This window comes from Podarcis liolepis (genome assembly GCF_965112155.1).
Source record: "Podarcis liolepis genome assembly, chromosome: 5".
Taxonomy (NCBI): domain Eukaryota; kingdom Metazoa; phylum Chordata; class Lepidosauria; order Squamata; family Lacertidae; genus Podarcis; species Podarcis liolepis.
In genome coordinates, this window is record NC_139556.1 from 83,904,176 (window position 1) to 83,920,419 (window position 16,244).

Consider the following 16,244-nt stretch of genomic DNA (forward strand, 5'->3'; position numbering starts at 1 on the left):
GAACTAAAAGTGTCCTGTTTCTCTCTCTCTCTCTCTCTCTCTCTCTCTCTCTCTCTCTCTCTCTCACACACACACACACACACACACACACACACACACACTTATTTTCCAAGTGATAGAATACTTCTGGTAGCAAGTGGCTGTAGGTCGTGCTGAATTTTTCAGCTTTCATATTCCAAAAACGAGGGGTGCTAAAAAGTTCTAACATGACTTGGGAATTCAAAAGATAATTGTGAATATCCTTGTTGCTTTCTTTCTTGCCAATTGTTACACACATCTCAGTACTTAAACAAACATTAAAAAAAACGACAAGCCTCTGGAACAGCATTCTGGTGACCACAGTCCTCTGCTACTACTGGTAAGGGCTCTCAAAGCCTCTCTTGGTTTTAAGTAAGGCTGAGGGCTGTTTTTTTTAGTTTGCCAAGATCCTAAAACAAAGCGAATGGGAAACGCCCAAGGTGTCCAGGGAAAGTACTGCAGCTCAACAGGGGAGCACCTGCTTTGAATGCAGAAAGCCCTGGGTTCAACTCCTGGTGTCTCCAGGTAGGGAGGGCTCTTTGCAGGAGCTATGGAACCAGAAGACAGCAAAGCAGGGAGGAGGGAGGGGGAGACAGAGTCCCCAAACACTACAGGACGGATCATATCTTAGCAACACAGCATATATAGATGGCCCTGCTTGCTGGCTTTCCAGAGGCATCTGGCTGGCCTCTGTGAAAACATGACGCCAAACTGGATGGTGCCTTCGGTCTGACTCTGCAGGGCTATTCTTATGTTCTTATCCAAGGCCGGTCAACTCATTTTGGCACATGAGGCAGAAAATTCCGCAAGTGCCTCTCCTACTTGCAAAGCTTCTGTTCTTACACCCCATATTTAATCCATGGGCCTCTCTAATTAAAGGATCTTAGGTAACCAGGGTGGAAAAATATCTCTCTCCCCCATGGCAATGCACCTTATCAGGAGCTGGAGGGCCTAGAGGCAGAAACATTTGATTCTGTGTGTAGCTGTGGCCTGGAAATGGAGGCATGGAAAATCTTTCACCTGCCAGGATTGCCACAGGGTCCTCCTGGACGGGACAAGCTGTAAGAGGCCTCCTCTGTTTGGGCAGGCTGTAGCTTTGCCTGAGGAACAAGATCTTCCTGGCTCTCGTGTGTGTTTCTGAGTGTTCCTTGCCTCCGGTTCCTGGCTTGGTCTCTTGGCTCTGACTCCCTGGCTCACCTCTGACAGCCGTCTGTACCTCAACCTCAACACAGTGCCAGTCAAGAGGAGAAAACCCTGAGCTAGGGTAGACTAACGGCCTGGTCCCAGACAAACCCTCATAAGCTTAAAAGCAGGCCTGTGTTAGCTTACAAAAGACAAAGCGATTGCTTGCCCAGAGCACTGGCCCAGCGGAAGAGGCAGATGGACAACCAACAAACACGAAACGATAGAGCCAAACTCCTAGTCGAGATGTGCACAGGCCCATGCCGGCAGCCCCGTCCGTCAGCTGCACGGAGCAACTGTGAAATCCTTCAAATTAGGCAGCTCTTGGGGGGAAGCTGGAGAAGGTACTCCAAAGTTCCCTTCAAGGCAGAAGCTGCACAGAGAGATTGGCAGCAGAAATACTGGCCCAGCACAGCTGCAAGTGGAGAGGCAGGCCTGGTGAGGGAGAAAACTTGCCCCTCTCTTATAAGCAATGAAAGGTTATTTAACAAGGAGGAGCAAGGCACTAATAAGTTCTACAGAATATATTTTACATTAAAATAAAAAATAAAAAGGGCAGAATGAGCTAAGCTGTATTCCCGACAGTTTTAAGGAACTTAAAGGTTCCTTAGCCCTCAAATAGCCCCTTTTAAGCGCAAATTTCAACGTAAGCCTAGAAACGAAGAAGAAAATGGTAAGATTTGTAGAGGTCATTTTTCAAGCTTGTCTCAGGGCAGAGATTGCCCCTCAGCGCCCTGTGAACCTTACTATGCACATTCAGGAATGCAACTTTTGGCCTAAGGGAGTTCCAGGATGCAGTTCAGTTTGTTATGGCAAAAACAAGGACTATGTACATCATCCTACCCAGAAAATCTCCACAGAAGTGCCTGTAGCCATCAAGATTAGACAGACAAGCCAATCCATGAGTTCAGCCACTTTCTTCAAGAACTTTGGCCCATTCAGAGGTGTCTCTCTGTACAAACGGGGTGGGGAACCAAAGGTAGGGGTGGGGGCAGGGAATGTGGCCTACCAGGCCTATCTATCCCTAGGCCACAGCCCTCATCGGTATGGATCACACCCCAAGTGTTTTTGCCTGGCTGGAAGGTGTCCTTGAACTCTGACAATGCCTCTTGCTTGTTTTCGATGGGGGGTGGATGACAGAGAGGGATGAGTGCATGTAGCAATTTGCCGACTGTGCAAAGGTGAAGTTTTAATTCGTTGCTCTGCTCACTTTTGCTTGTGGCCATGCCCACATCTGGGATGTGGCCCTCACAGGTTTTCCCAGAAGGCAATGCAGCCCTTACACTAACTAACTGCCTCTGGTGTAGTGCCTTTTTCAGCCATTCTGGGAACATGACTTGACGGGTGAGGTAAAAATACCTTAAATAAGCAAATGCAGGAGCCAATTCCCATATTTGGGGCCTGACACAGAACATCCTTTCACTCGTCACACAAAGGTAAATTTTGGCTCTGCCACATTGTGTACATTCAGCAGGGAGCTTTACCCAACTGCATATCCCCAACAAGTGAAGCTTTATGAAACGCATTTGGAAACACAAGTCTGCTGCATCCAACCTTAAGATGTTTAGGTTTGTGGCATGTGAAAGAGACTCATTTGCCTCTAACCCATGCTCAGTTTATCTGTGGCTGAAGACACTTCTTTTAGGATCAGGTTTTTGCCACCAATACACAGAAGCCTTTGTTAATGTTTTAAGACCAAGGTACTACCTCTGGAAAGTATTGGTGGTGGTGGGGACAGGAAACATATTTCAGATTCAAATTATCTAGCTGGACGACCTGCACATGGCAAAATACTCATTTTAAAGGTTTATCTTCTCCCCCTTAACGCAAGAGCTGCAGCAGTCCTGAGAAATACGTTGTAAGGTTTGCACTTCCCCTTATCAGAAGAAATGCTAGGTGCCCTGGAGCACTTTTATAACTACCAGGGAATGGGAAAAGTAAAGATTTACTAGAGGATATTTTATTGGCTGAAAGAACCCAGTCTCCACGCCAGTCCCCGCTATTAAAAATGGAAGCATAATATAATTAATGTTTACCCCCAAAGGCGATTGCCGAAAAAGGGTGGGGAGAGTGGGGTTGGGAAGAAAGGATTTGCCAATATTTGTGATGACTCGAAAATGTGCAAAGGATGAGGGGCGGGGGGAAGAACCCTGCAAGGCTGGAATAAATGAAAATAAATGTGCATTTCTCCCAGGGAGCCTTGAGGTTTCCTGTATGATGTGCAGAGGATAATTGTGCTGTGGCTTAGCAGTTAAAACACGTAGTTTGATTGTCTGGTTGAAGATCGTCAGCTGCTCACACAGCTGTGAATCAGACAAGGTCGGAGATGATGAGAGCCAGCAACGTTTCAGCATCATAATCAATTTGTAGCATCAGCGGCCTGATGGGTGCTCTATGCTGCCACCCACTTCTCTTCCCAAAGTTCATTAAAAGTTCCCACCAAGAAGAGGGATGCACCCTGCTCCTCTCTTCCCCGCCCCATCTTATCTCATCATCCAATCAGCCTTGAGTCCCACCACTCAAAAGTTGACAGCTTTGTCCCACCTCGCCACTCTCCATATCCTTGAGCTGTCTTTCTTGGAATGAATTTTCAGTGAAACAATGCATTTACAATTAGAGTATTTTATGGCTTGTATAACACTCCAGGCCCTAAGCACCCATTACTCAAATCTGCTGGGCTGGCCTGTGCACGAAAAGAAAAGGGAAGGAACTCATCCAGTGACTATGCATTTTTTTTTTGCCAGGTGACCAAGATGCTTATTAGAATCATGAGAAGCATCTTGTTCTAAAATATGCAAGAATTACTTTAGTCCTCCCACAGAACTGCTTTATACCAAGTCTAGTCCATTCAGAAGATCCCCCGAATGATCAGACCAAGCATCGATCTAGTCCGGAATCCCATTTCCCACGCCAGCCAACTAGAAACCTCTAGGAAGCCCACAAATAGGGCATGAAAAATCAGTAATCTGAAACCGGAGATTGCATATAACCATAATGGCTAATCATCGCTGATATTTTCCTCCAGTAATTTACCTAATTTGCAGTTTTGCAAAGCAATTTCCCCTAATGTAGTGCACAACTACATCCTATGACAGCAGATTCTATCAATTATGTGCGCGTGCTCTCTCTCTCTCTCTCTGTGTGTGTGTGTGTGTGTGTGTATATATATATATATATATATATATATATAATATATATATATATATCTTCCTGTTGCTTGTCCTGCATTTCCTGACAATCAGTTTCATTAGATGGTCCCAGGATTTAATTTTACAAGACTATTTTGATGGAAGCGCTAATCTCAGCAGAAGTGAGGCAAGATGAAGGTACCTTGGACAGCTCCAATCAGGCATCAGGTTGAATACTGTACTGCAGGGGTTGGCAAGGTTTACCTCGCCTGGGGCGGTTCACTCCCGCGGAGATTGCTTCATGGGCTGGATCACGTCTGCGCAGACCCTATTTCTGGCTTTGGCGTCTGTGCAGACGCAATTTCCGGCGTCTGCACATGTGCAGACACAATTTCCGGCATCACGGAAGCATGTCCCAGCTTAGCACAGCGTGCAGGGCGTTGCCAAGCAGGCAGCTCGGTTCGGGGGCCGTTTAAACGACCCCCGTGGGCCGCTTGGGCTGCAGGTTGCCGACCCCTGCTGTACTGCATGAGAACAGAGCTCAGATGTTGCTTTAGCAGGAGTTAACTATTGGACTGAGTCTCATATAGGAAGCTGCAGCTCTGCCTTACTAGCAAGCTATACTCTGCCTTTATGGTTGGAGGCAGCATTATTTCTGAAGACCAGCTGCTGGAAACCACAGGAGGAGAGAGATCACTGCTGTACTCAGGCTTCCCACTGGCATCTGGTTAGCCACAGTGAGAACAGGATGCTGGACTAGATAAGCCACAGGACTGATCCAATAGTCTCTTCTTATGTTCCTATCTATGTGCAGGACTAGTCTTTTTTTTAAAGTCCCTAAATTATACCTGGTCTGATTTACACTGTGCAGGGGATAGAGAATGTACACTCAAATTCTCATTTGTAATTCAACCTTTAAACATTTGGTTCATCGATTAAAATGACCCATGTTTGCTTTTCAGCCCCTAGCGTAGATGTCAGCAACTGAGACAGAGATTTTTTTTTTTTATAAAAGCATGATATTAACAGCATAAATATTTACTCCAGTCCTAATGCAAATGCAAGCATTTCCCATCAAGGCTGGAGGAAAGTTCTATAAATGGGAAACATCACTAACGTCCATGAAATCTTGTTTGAATTTGAGGTTTGGCTGTTTATTTTAAAGGTTATCAGGGAAAAACAAAGCCTTTCACTATTTCAATGCAGTACATAGCAAACTCCTTCCTCCAGCCACAACTTATTCTGCCTGAAACCTACTGTCAGTCCGTCTAGCTCAGTATTGTCTGTTCTGACTGCTAGGCAGGAGAAATTCCCAATTCAACCTAGGCTGTGTACACAATATACCTTCAAAGCACATTTGAAGCACACTCACATGAAGTTAGACCAAGGGCCACACTTACTCATCCCTGATTTATGGCAACCACACACAGTAGAATATACCTTTTCAACAGGTATGTAGAAGGGATGAGAAAGGTAGAATGGGGGGGGGGGTTGATGGGTGCAGCAGTCATTGGAACATGTTAACACCAAAGCACTGGAGAAGATAACAATAATTTTATTATTTGCATGCCACCCATCTGACTGGGTTGCCCCAGGTTATGTTGGAGGCTTCCTACATAACAAAAACAAAGCAAACATCCAACATTAAAAACCTTCTCAATACAGGGATGCCTTCAGAGGTCTTTGGAAAGTTGTGTAGTTGTTTATATGATTGTCATCTGACAGGAGGGCATTCCACCGGGGGGGGGGGGAGAGAAACAACTGCTGGGAAGGCCCTCCACCTGGTTCCCTGTAACTTTACTTCTCACAATGAGGGAACTGCCAGGAGGCCCCTGGAGCTTCATACTGCGCCAAGGGCCATCTGGCGGTTCCCTCACTGCGAGAAGCGAAGTTACAGGGAACCAGGCAGAGGGCCTTCTTGGTAGTGGCGCCTGCCCTGTGGAATGCCCTCCCACCAGATGTCAAAGGGAAAAACAACTACCAGACTTTTAGAAGACATCTGAAAGCAGCCCTGTTTAGGGAAGCTTTTAATATCTGAAGGACTACTGTATTTTAATAATTTGCTGGAAGCCGCCCAAGGGGCAGGGTATAAATAATAAATTATTATTAAAAAGGTATAAAGGTAAAGGACCCCTGACAGTTAAGTCCAGTTGCATACGACTCTGGGGTTGTGGTGCTCATCTTGCTTTACAGGCCGAGGGAGCCAGCGTTTGTCCGCAGACAGTTTTTTCCGGGTCATGTGGCCAGCATGACTAAGCCGCTTCTGGTGCAACAGAACATCGAAACCACAGCAGCACATGGAAACGCTGTTTACCTTCCCGACAGAGTGGTACCTATTTCTCTACTTGCATTTTGATGTGCTTTCAAACTGCTAGGTTGGCCGGAACTGGGACCAAGCAAGGGGAGCTCACCCCATTGCGGGGATTCAAACCACCGACCTTCTGATCTGCAAGCCCAAGAGGCTCAGTGGTTTAGACCACAGTGCCACCCGGGTCCCTAAATTATTATTATATAATTATTGGAGCTGCATCTCAGAGTCCAGGCTGAGCGATGGGGGTAAAGACGTTCCTTTATGTATACAGGGCTCAGGTCATTTAGGGCTTTGAAACACTCTGAATTGTGCTTGGAAACATACTGGGAGCCAATGTTAATCTTTTAGGACTGGTGTTATATGGTTCCGGCAGCCGCTCCCAGTCACCGTTCTACCAGCCACATTCTGGATTAGTTGTAGTTTCCGGGTCACCTTAAATGTAGCCCCATGTAGAGCACATTGCAGTAGTCCAAGTGGGAGATAACCAGAGCATGAGCCACTCTGGCGAGGCACTGCACAGACAGGTAGGGTCTCAGACGGCATATCAGATGGAGCTGGCAGACAGCTGCTCTGGACACAGAATTAACCTGGCCCCAGGCTGAGAACCTAGACCTTTAGGGGAACAGTTACCCCATTCAGGACCGACAACTCAATGCAGAAATTGCTGATCTAGATGGACCAAAGTTCTAACTATGTGTAAGACCGGTTCCTATGTTCCATCTCCCCACCAATACTATATTTAACATTGAGTACCAGCAAGTACTCTTAATTGGTTGGTAACTTTCTGTCCTGGGGGTCTAAAACTGAACAAGCTGGGCTAATCAGCAAGGCAGACGTGATCAAGGCACTTCCAGCATCAAAGAACTCCCCCCCCCCCACAAGAGCAAATTTGTCTTTCCAAACAAATCTTTACAGAAGTAAATCAGAGACCCACACTGTCATTACTTGTCCTTTGAAGTCAAGGAAAAACTAGCAAGAGTAGCCACTTAAAAGGACCTAAGAAAATACAGTTCTGAGTGTATATTAAGCTATGCTACTTGAATAGTTATTAAGTCCCATTTCCTGCATTTTTCTATTCAGGCATTCAGAAGGTACACAAAAATGCCATTGAAAAAAAAATGAGGGAAAAGACAACTAAAAATATTCCCTCTTTTGTAAAAGAATCCATTATGCTGTTTCTTTCCCAGACCATTCGAATAAAGAAAGCTTGTGTTGATAAAAGTAACTCTCACACAAATTGAACGATTAAAAATGTCAGTCGCATGTAGCAGGTACATCCTGCTCCAATAACACCACTTATTTGCTTTTATGCAAAATTTGTTTCCTTTGTGGGTGGAAACCCAAGACAGGAAAACCACTTACGTCTACCTCACTTACAAAGAAGAGCAGACACTTTGCTCGTATAAGAATGATGAGCTATTTAACTTTTTTTTATATTTGAAAAGAGGGACTCTAGTTACGTATTTAGCAAAATTACTTTAAAAGAGACCGAGAGGGGCTTCACAGACGGCTCCGAAAATAAAAAACTTTTGTTATCAAAATCCTACTTTACTCTGTAATAAAATGGTTTTAGAAGGTAGCAGATTAAAAAAACAACAACAGAAAGAGGATACAATATAAATATATAGTTCATCCCCTTGTTATAGGAATTTTGAGGTCTCGCATATATATACATCATATGTTCATAAAGCTACAAGGCAAACGGTGTTCTCGAAGCTACCAGCATGAGTTTGACCAAACTGTGGGAGGCAGGGGAAGACAGGAGTGCCTGGTGTGCTCTGGTCCATGGGGTCATGAAGAGTCGGACACAACTAAACGACTAAACAACAAAGAGCACAGGACAGAGCCAAATGGCATTTACTGCTACTATACTGTTAAAGGCAAAACTGAAAGGGTCCCAAAGAGGTTTGACAACCATCTGCTGGGTGTACACTTTGTTATTTATTTATTTATTATAGCATTTAGATCCCACCTTTTCCTCCAAGGAGCTCAAGGTGGTGTACAAAGTTTACCTTCCTCCAATTTTATCCTCACAACAATGCTTTGAGGTGAGCTAGGCTGAAAAATGGCAAGGGGGCCGAGGTGAGCTGTGAGCTTCATGGCTGAATGGGATTTGAACCCTGGCCTCCCGGGGTTATAGTCCAACACTCTAAACACTATACCACACTGGCTTTATCTCAATTTCCTGCATCAGGCACAATGTGGTACACCTAAAAAGCCCCTGCTACAATTCTGTGCTTCGTTCAAATCGGCATGCAGCAAAAGTTTTTAACACAGCAACAAGCCTGTGTACACATAGCAGAAAAAATGCAAAGACCAGAACACCTTTTCTAACCCTTTTTTAATAATAATAATAATAACAATAACAACAACAAATTATTTATACCCCGCCCATCTGGCTGGGTTCCCCAGCCACTCTGGGCGGCTTCCAACAAAATATTAAAATACAATAGTGTGTCAAACATTAAAAGTTTCCCTAAACAGGGCTACCTTCAGATGTCTTCTAAAAGTCAGGTAGTTGTTTTTCTCTTTGACATCTGGTGGGAGGGCGTTCCACAGGGCAGGCGCCACTACCGAGAAGGCCCTCTGCCTGGTTCCCTGTAACTTGGCTTCTCGCAGCAAGGGAACCGCCAGAAGGCCCTCGGCGCTGGACCTCAGTGTCCGGGCAGAATAATGGGGGTGGAGACGCTCCTTCAGGTATACAGGACCAAGGCCGTTTAGGGCTTTAAAGGTCAGCACCAACACTTTGAATTGTGCTCGGAAACATACTGGGAGCTGCTTTTTTAAATGGCTGCTTCAAATGTTATGACCCTCACAGTGAGGCGGCCAAAATTTTGCACGGTAGTGATACACACACTGGCTGTAAACAGCGAGTTAGGAAGTGGAATATCACCACCTGGCCACTTGTCTGTGATGAAATCAAGAGCAAATGGTTACCACACTTTTTTTAAAAAACAAAACCCCACAGCTGCCCCCTAGCTCAGCTATCCTATCAACTATTTATTTCCCCGGGTCCACCCATAAAAACACACATTTAACACTGTCATTTTCAATGAGGCCTGTTAACAACAAGTGTGCAATACTATACAGAGGAAGAAGGCGAGGACAAACAAAGGACTGGGGGTGCTAAAAGACCGCAGAGAGCTTAAATGCATTCTGAGCAGATAACCAGCTGCTACAGAGTAACATCATCCACTCCTAACACTTCGCTGATTAAAAGGCAACTGTAACCTATCTTTCAACCAAGTTTCCAATGCAGCTAACAAGGCATATTAGACACAATATAAATTAATACAAAAACATACTAGAAATGCAGAAGTATGGAACAGAGCAGCAGAATCAAGAACAGGAGCTAATCAAGGCAACCCCCCCCCAAAAGCCCCCCCCTGAAGAGGACTGCTTTGGTTTCCTGCTGAAAAACCATGGAGGAAGCAAAATGGAACTTCATTAGGGAGTTCCACAGCTATGATGCCATCACAGAATTCCACCAAATAGTTCCTCTGCAGATTAACTGTTATTACTGCAGTGGTACCTCGGGTTAAGTACTTAATTTGTTCCGGAGGTCCGTACATAACCTGAAACTGTTCTTAACCTGAAGCACCACTTTAGCTAATGGGGCCTCCTGCTGCTGCCGCACCGCGGGAGCACGATTTCTGTTCTCACCCTGAAGGAAAGTTCTTAACCTGAAGCACTATTTCTGGGTTAGAGGAGTCTGTAACCTGAAGCATATGTAACCTGAAACGTATGTAACCCGAGGTACTACTGTATTACCTAAAGACCCAGTGCTCCTCCAATTCTGGATATTTCATTTGCAAAACATTCTGCCTTATATCCGGGGGAATTGTTCATAGGTACCAACATTTTTGGCCATTTCATCTTTAGAGGGGCAGATTCGTGTAATGTGCACTGACATCTAGAAGACAGGAACCCAATACCTGATTGCATGAGCCAATCTCTCCATTTAGCCAGAATAAATTCGGACTGCCTGTTTTCCAGCTCTGTTACCTTCCCACTACATCACAGACAGTCAGCTGAAATACTCCCCAACATTTTCCCAGTCTTGAGCCTCCACCCACAAGGAGCTTACAGGTAACCCATTTCAAGAAATTCCAGTTCCGTGATTGCATCCTTTGACTAACAACTAAGCTCAAGCACTCCAGATTAGGAGACAATACACTTTTGTCCAAAAGTACGTGTTAAAAGGATGGAAACTTCCATATGCTTTTTTTGCTCTTGATTCCGAGTAGAATGGAGGAGTTAAGAAGCAGCAAAAGAACGTTAAGGAGAGTCTGGCTGGATCACAACAAAGAGTCTATCTAATGCAGTACCCTGTGTCCCACAATGGCTAAACAGATACCTATAGGTAACTCCCACCCCCAATGCAAGAGATAGCCCTCTCCTGCTGTGGTTCTCCAGCAACTGGTCTTCAGAGACAAGCTGCCTCAGCTCCTGGAGGTGGTACAGCCATCAGAGGTAGCAGTCCCTGGTCCTCCACACTGTGTGACCTATAAGGGCAAAAAAGGGTTTTGTTCCGTATAATCAGCTTCCTGCAATAACAAACAAGGACTATGCACGACCCATATATTTTAACATCCCTGCTCTTCATGCAGTCACAAACACCTAAATTTTAAAATAATGGCATCTGAGGTCAAATATACTAATGCAATTTACTCCTATAAGTGAAATACCATCTGATACAACAAAAGAAGACTCATTATTACACACTGAGCAAAAAGTTCGATGCTAGCATTCTGTTTTAAAAGCATGATGGAAAGCCTACTGTAAACAGAACTCAGTGAACCAGACAGCACTTAGCTAGAATTTTTTTTGCCGGGGTGGTGGTGGAGAGAAATAATATTCTAAACTGGTTAGGAAGAAAGGTTTTGCTAAGCTATATTTCTGCCACAAATCTGGATTTAACTAACGTACATAAAGCTACCAAATTTCAACACAAGGGGTTTCTGGGGGGATGAGTTGGGATAGAGAAGAGATGGTTTTCAAAGGGCTCTGGGCTATAAAAGTTTATACTTAGCTTGAAATGCTTCTACTTTTTAAAGAGTGACACAATCCACCAGGCATTTCTCCTGAGAAAAGAACCCATCAAAATGAGTGGGGAGCCACAGAAAAATGCTACCGTGTTCTTGCACAGCTCCTGATTTTTGTAAGGTGGCCTGCAGGAAAGAATTTGGGACTCCAGGAAGCATACAATCACACAAACACACAAGCATTTGCTTCCCTTCTTTGAAAAACAAAATAAAAATGTTTATCTTAACCAAACATCAACATCCGTTACAAGGTATCAGTAATAAAAGACTTCAACAAATAACTAATCTGAAATTTAGTTGATTCTTAAACCCACAGTGGTTGTTCCTAAAACAAAGTCCCAGTCATAGGGATAGTCTGCATCCTGCTATCCCTGGAGATTTGGGCTGCAGATCTATGCCCACTTACTGGGTGCAAATGAGCCTTACTTCCGAGGAAGAACATAAGCTTAGGCTGGGGCTGTTAGAGCCCCCCCTCCCCCAGTGTGGTGAGTGCACAGAAGGAGCACAAGAGGTGCAGCCTATCAGGAGTTATGAGAACAGCTGCTACCCTTGGGGACCTCGATTTGTGCCAGATCGCTGTCACAGCTTTCCCGGCAAGTCTGACTTGCCAGAACAGCTGTAGGAAACCCGAAGACCCTCAGATCATAGCACAACAGAGGCAGAATAAAAACAAACACAAGCAAAGCACTTCAGGTGGTGCACCAAGTATTTCATTTAACACACCAGCAAGATTCCTCCCCCAGCACCCTGTCACTTCCCCCAGCCACTCTTAGCATACAAGCAAAAGAAAAGGGAGGAAAACCTCCTTGTATTTCATCGCTGATTAACCCGACACAGATAATAGGTCTGCAGCTAGGGTGTCACTAGCCGATTCTGCCACTCCCCAAGCCCACCCGCGCACCCTGCAATGTAAAAAAGCTACAGCAACCTTTCCAGGCATCCCTTGCAAAGAGGAAGGGAGCGACACATGGTATTTGCACTGCTGTCCAAGACAAACAGCCTGTCTCGGCAAGTAGAAAGGCTACAGAACGCGCCGTAAACAAAGAACAAACTTCTATGGACAGAAATAATAATAATAATAAAGGCAGTGGCACGAGGTTAATTCCTTGGGTCGGCTAGAAGAAAGTAAGTTTTTCAGTTCTGTTCCCCAACTGGGGACATTAGGGATCTCCTGCTAGCTCCTTTCTTTCCTACAATAAAAAACACCCCCTCTTTCAATAAACTTTCCCTTTAAACCAACCATTACAGCATCTGCTGACTTTACTCAGCTGGCAGCAGCATGTGAAGCCTCATAGCTTGGTTAGAAGAGCTTTAACAGAGCAAGTTTGTGATCACAGTCATTACTGCCAAGATGCTCAAACTGCAAGGTATTTTTAAAAAGGAAAGAATGGAAGACTAGGCTTTTGTCCTGCTGTACCTTTAAATGGCTTCTACCCAAACCAGAGGTGCGAATGACCATAAAACAACAACTTTGCTACTTGTTTAAGTCAAACAAGGGCAATAAATAGGAAATGGCAGCAAATCCCGAACCCCCAAAATGAACAGCCCGAGACTTGCCTCGCCTCCGTGCCCATCAAATATCCCAAATATGGAAGGATGGGTCTTGTTCACCAGGTCAGTGATTACTTCGAACCTGTCCTCCATGTGGTCTCTCCGGCCTTGGATGGAGTAAACGGCCACGTTGTGGTTCTTAAACTCCCAGGTCTTGGAGAACTCGGCATCCAGCACATCCAATCCGCCGAGCCGGTCATTCTGCATGATCTCCGCCACTTTGCCCTTCACCATCTTCACGGCGTCCCTGCTGGACTTGACGATGGTTTTCACTTCATCCGTATGGAAGAAGTAGCTCCACAGTGCCAGGCTGATGCATAGCAGAAAGAGGGTCTCTGGTCTCAGCAAGAAGTAACGCATGATCCGACCCAGCAGAGAGAGCAAAGTCATTGTATCCTCTATCATTTATTACGGAGACAGTGGATTTCCCCCTCCCTCCTGAGCATGCACCGCACACCCGCACAAACCCTGGCGATTGGGATGGGTCTAAAGACAAGGCAGCAAATCAGTGCATGCTCCGGTAATACAAACCCACTGAGGGCAGGGTTATCATCGGCTACTAAAGCTGCCTCCTCCTCCTCTCCCTGTACCACTGCTTCAGGCAGCTCGAGTCACAGATGGCTGGGAGTAGCTCTGGTGTCAAGTAGTACAAAATCAGCACACCACTTCTGTGCAACCAAGGGCAGGCTGATCTGCCTCCTCTTCTGGCTCCTGCTGTTTCCAACCAGCACGGGGCTCTGGAGAAGGTGAACTGCAAGAAAACAAGCATCCGCACATGAGCAAAAAGGGGGAAGGGGGATGGAGAAACGAGCACTTAAAAAAAAAACAAAAACAGCAGCAAGAAAGAGAGATCTGTCAGCCTCTGTGTGCTATTGCAAAGAACTCTTCCAGCCAGGATGGAGGAGAGGAGGAAACAGCCTATGTTCGAGGGAGGACACAAAAGGACCCCTTCTGCCTTCTCCCGCCTGCTCCTCCTCTTGCTGCTGTTTCCCGGGCGCTCGCTCCCAGCTGCCCAGAGATGCCTCCGAAGTAGGACAGTAAATCAATTCATGCTTTTGCCGTCTGCAAACTCCAGGCAGAGCACACTTTTATCCAGCAGCAGCCCGGAACAGTTGCTAGCAGAGGCTCCAGGGGAGCATAGAGAGAGAAAGAGAGAGATTGGAAGGTACCGAAGGAAAACAGCAACAACCACAAAATGCCACAAGGAGAATGCGCATGGAAAAACCAGGAACAATGAAAAGAAAAAAATAACAAAGGGCCACGTGGGCTTTAGGAGGTGAGGACTGCATTGGAAAGCAAGACAGGATTACAGGGCAGCAGTATAGAGGAGCAGTAGTAGAAATCAAAAGGGAATGAATTATTATATTATTTATATTATTATTAGCACCTTCAGTGGGTAGAGCTGGGTCCTATTAAAAAGTAGCAGGGGTGGTGTATTGTTGTGTTTCTTGTAAAATAAACAAAACAAGTCAGAATGTCACAATCAGGAGGGCCCTTAAGGCGAGCCCCCAGAACTGCAGGGTCCTAAAAATAAGGAGCAGGGCTTTAAAACAAGGCCCGCTTGGTCACTCCTGGTAAGATAATGCAGCTCCCCAGGAAATCCCCGGCACGGGCGCTTGCACCAAGGCTCCCTCACACAGCTGCCATGCAGCCTTTTCCTTTGCAAGCCCCAAAAGGCATCGACCACCCGCATCATGCGCTCTCTTTGCAGCCCGTCTGATGATGGTGAACTTCTGGGGGTGGTGTCTTGTTTTTGTGGAGGGGTGATTTCTGCTTCTGGCACGGGCTCCAGTTTGCAGGCCACGAGGGCGAAGGGGTGCATGCCTGGGGAAGCGCGGACTCCCAAGGAGGAGGAGGGAGAGAGGGAGGGACGCGCTTCCTTTCCCCCAGCCCTTACACCCACCGACTGTACCATCCCGGAGCTGCTGCAGAGATTTGCATGCTCAGGCGGCCGACCTCGCCGAGGGAGAAAGGCGGCGGCAGCAGCAGCAGCCCGCCTCGCGCCTCTCCGCCCGCTTTGCTGCAAGAAGAGGGGAGCGAGCTGCCGGCTCCAACCCCCGGGCCGGCCAGCCAACCAACCAAGCCGGCAGCCAAGCGGCCGGCTCGCCCCTCGCCTCCCTCGGGCCTCCGCTGCGCTCCCGTATACCACTCGCCCCTCGCCTCGCTGCCCCGCCGCCCCTTCCCCGGCCGCCGTCACCTGCAGGGCCGCCCGCGAGACACCTGGCTCAGCCTCGCCGCCTCCGCCGCCGGTCCCTCCCACTGGGCTGGGCTAGTGGCCGCCGCTGCCTACGGATCCCAGGAGCCTTTGCGCAGGAGCGCTCTCGTACGATTGGCGGGAGGCCGCGCCGCGGGATTCTGGGGTTTGTAGTCCTCGAGGGAGGGCGGGCTCTCTTGCGCCCTCTACCAATGAAGTCATCATTATTATTTATTTATACACCTCTTGCCTACAAAAAAAAGCAGCAGCAGCAACAACAACTAGTACTACTACCAGTAGTGGTTTACAGGAAGATAAAATAATAAAACGGAGGGGGGGAAATCCAACCCTACTTTAATACCTATATTAGTCTTCCTAGCTAGGACTGATGGGAACTGTAGTTCCACCACCGTGGTTCTCAACCTGTGGATCCCCAGATGTTGTTGGACTACAACTCCCATAATCCCTGAGCTCTAGCTAGGGGTGATGGGAGTTGTAGTCCAACATCATCTGGGGACCCACAGGTTGAGAAAGGCTAGCAGCGCCGTGTTGGTTACCCACTGCTTTATACAGTTATAGATTGGGGGGGGGGTTTCCCCAAACCCTAGAAATTAATGTGAGGGTTTTGATCAATTGGGATATGGATTAAAGTTCAGAACTGTGCCAAACAGGGAATTCCTGGGTTGGCTTATGCAACCCTGGCTGGCTGGGGGAAGAGCAAACCCATGAACATGACTACAGGTGTTGATGGGCCATTGGGGAGTTAGAGGTTACCAAGGTGGCGGGGTGTATGTTTGAGGGCACGGGAAAAGGGT

General features: G+C 46.6%; 1 protein-coding gene across 2 annotated transcripts in view; it reads right to left on the reverse strand.

Annotated features, from left to right (window-relative positions):
- PPM1L (protein phosphatase, Mg2+/Mn2+ dependent 1L) overlaps window positions 1-15,516 on the reverse strand; it is a 180,619-nt gene extending 165,103 nt beyond the window's left edge. The window contains exons 1-2 of one of the 2 annotated variants that reach the window (XM_083504507.1): window positions 15,433-15,516; window positions 13,242-13,986 (exon numbers count right to left, since the gene is read on the reverse strand). In XM_083504507.1, coding sequence (XP_083360633.1) covers window positions 13,242-13,640 — 399 coding nt within the window. In that variant the 5' untranslated portion in view covers window positions 13,641-13,986; window positions 15,433-15,516. Of the gene's footprint in view, window positions 1-13,241; window positions 13,987-14,622; window positions 15,378-15,432 lie in introns of those variants that run through there. The other variant, XM_083504508.1, reaches the window with a different exon arrangement.
- Between the last annotated feature and the right edge of the window lie 728 nt (window positions 15,517-16,244).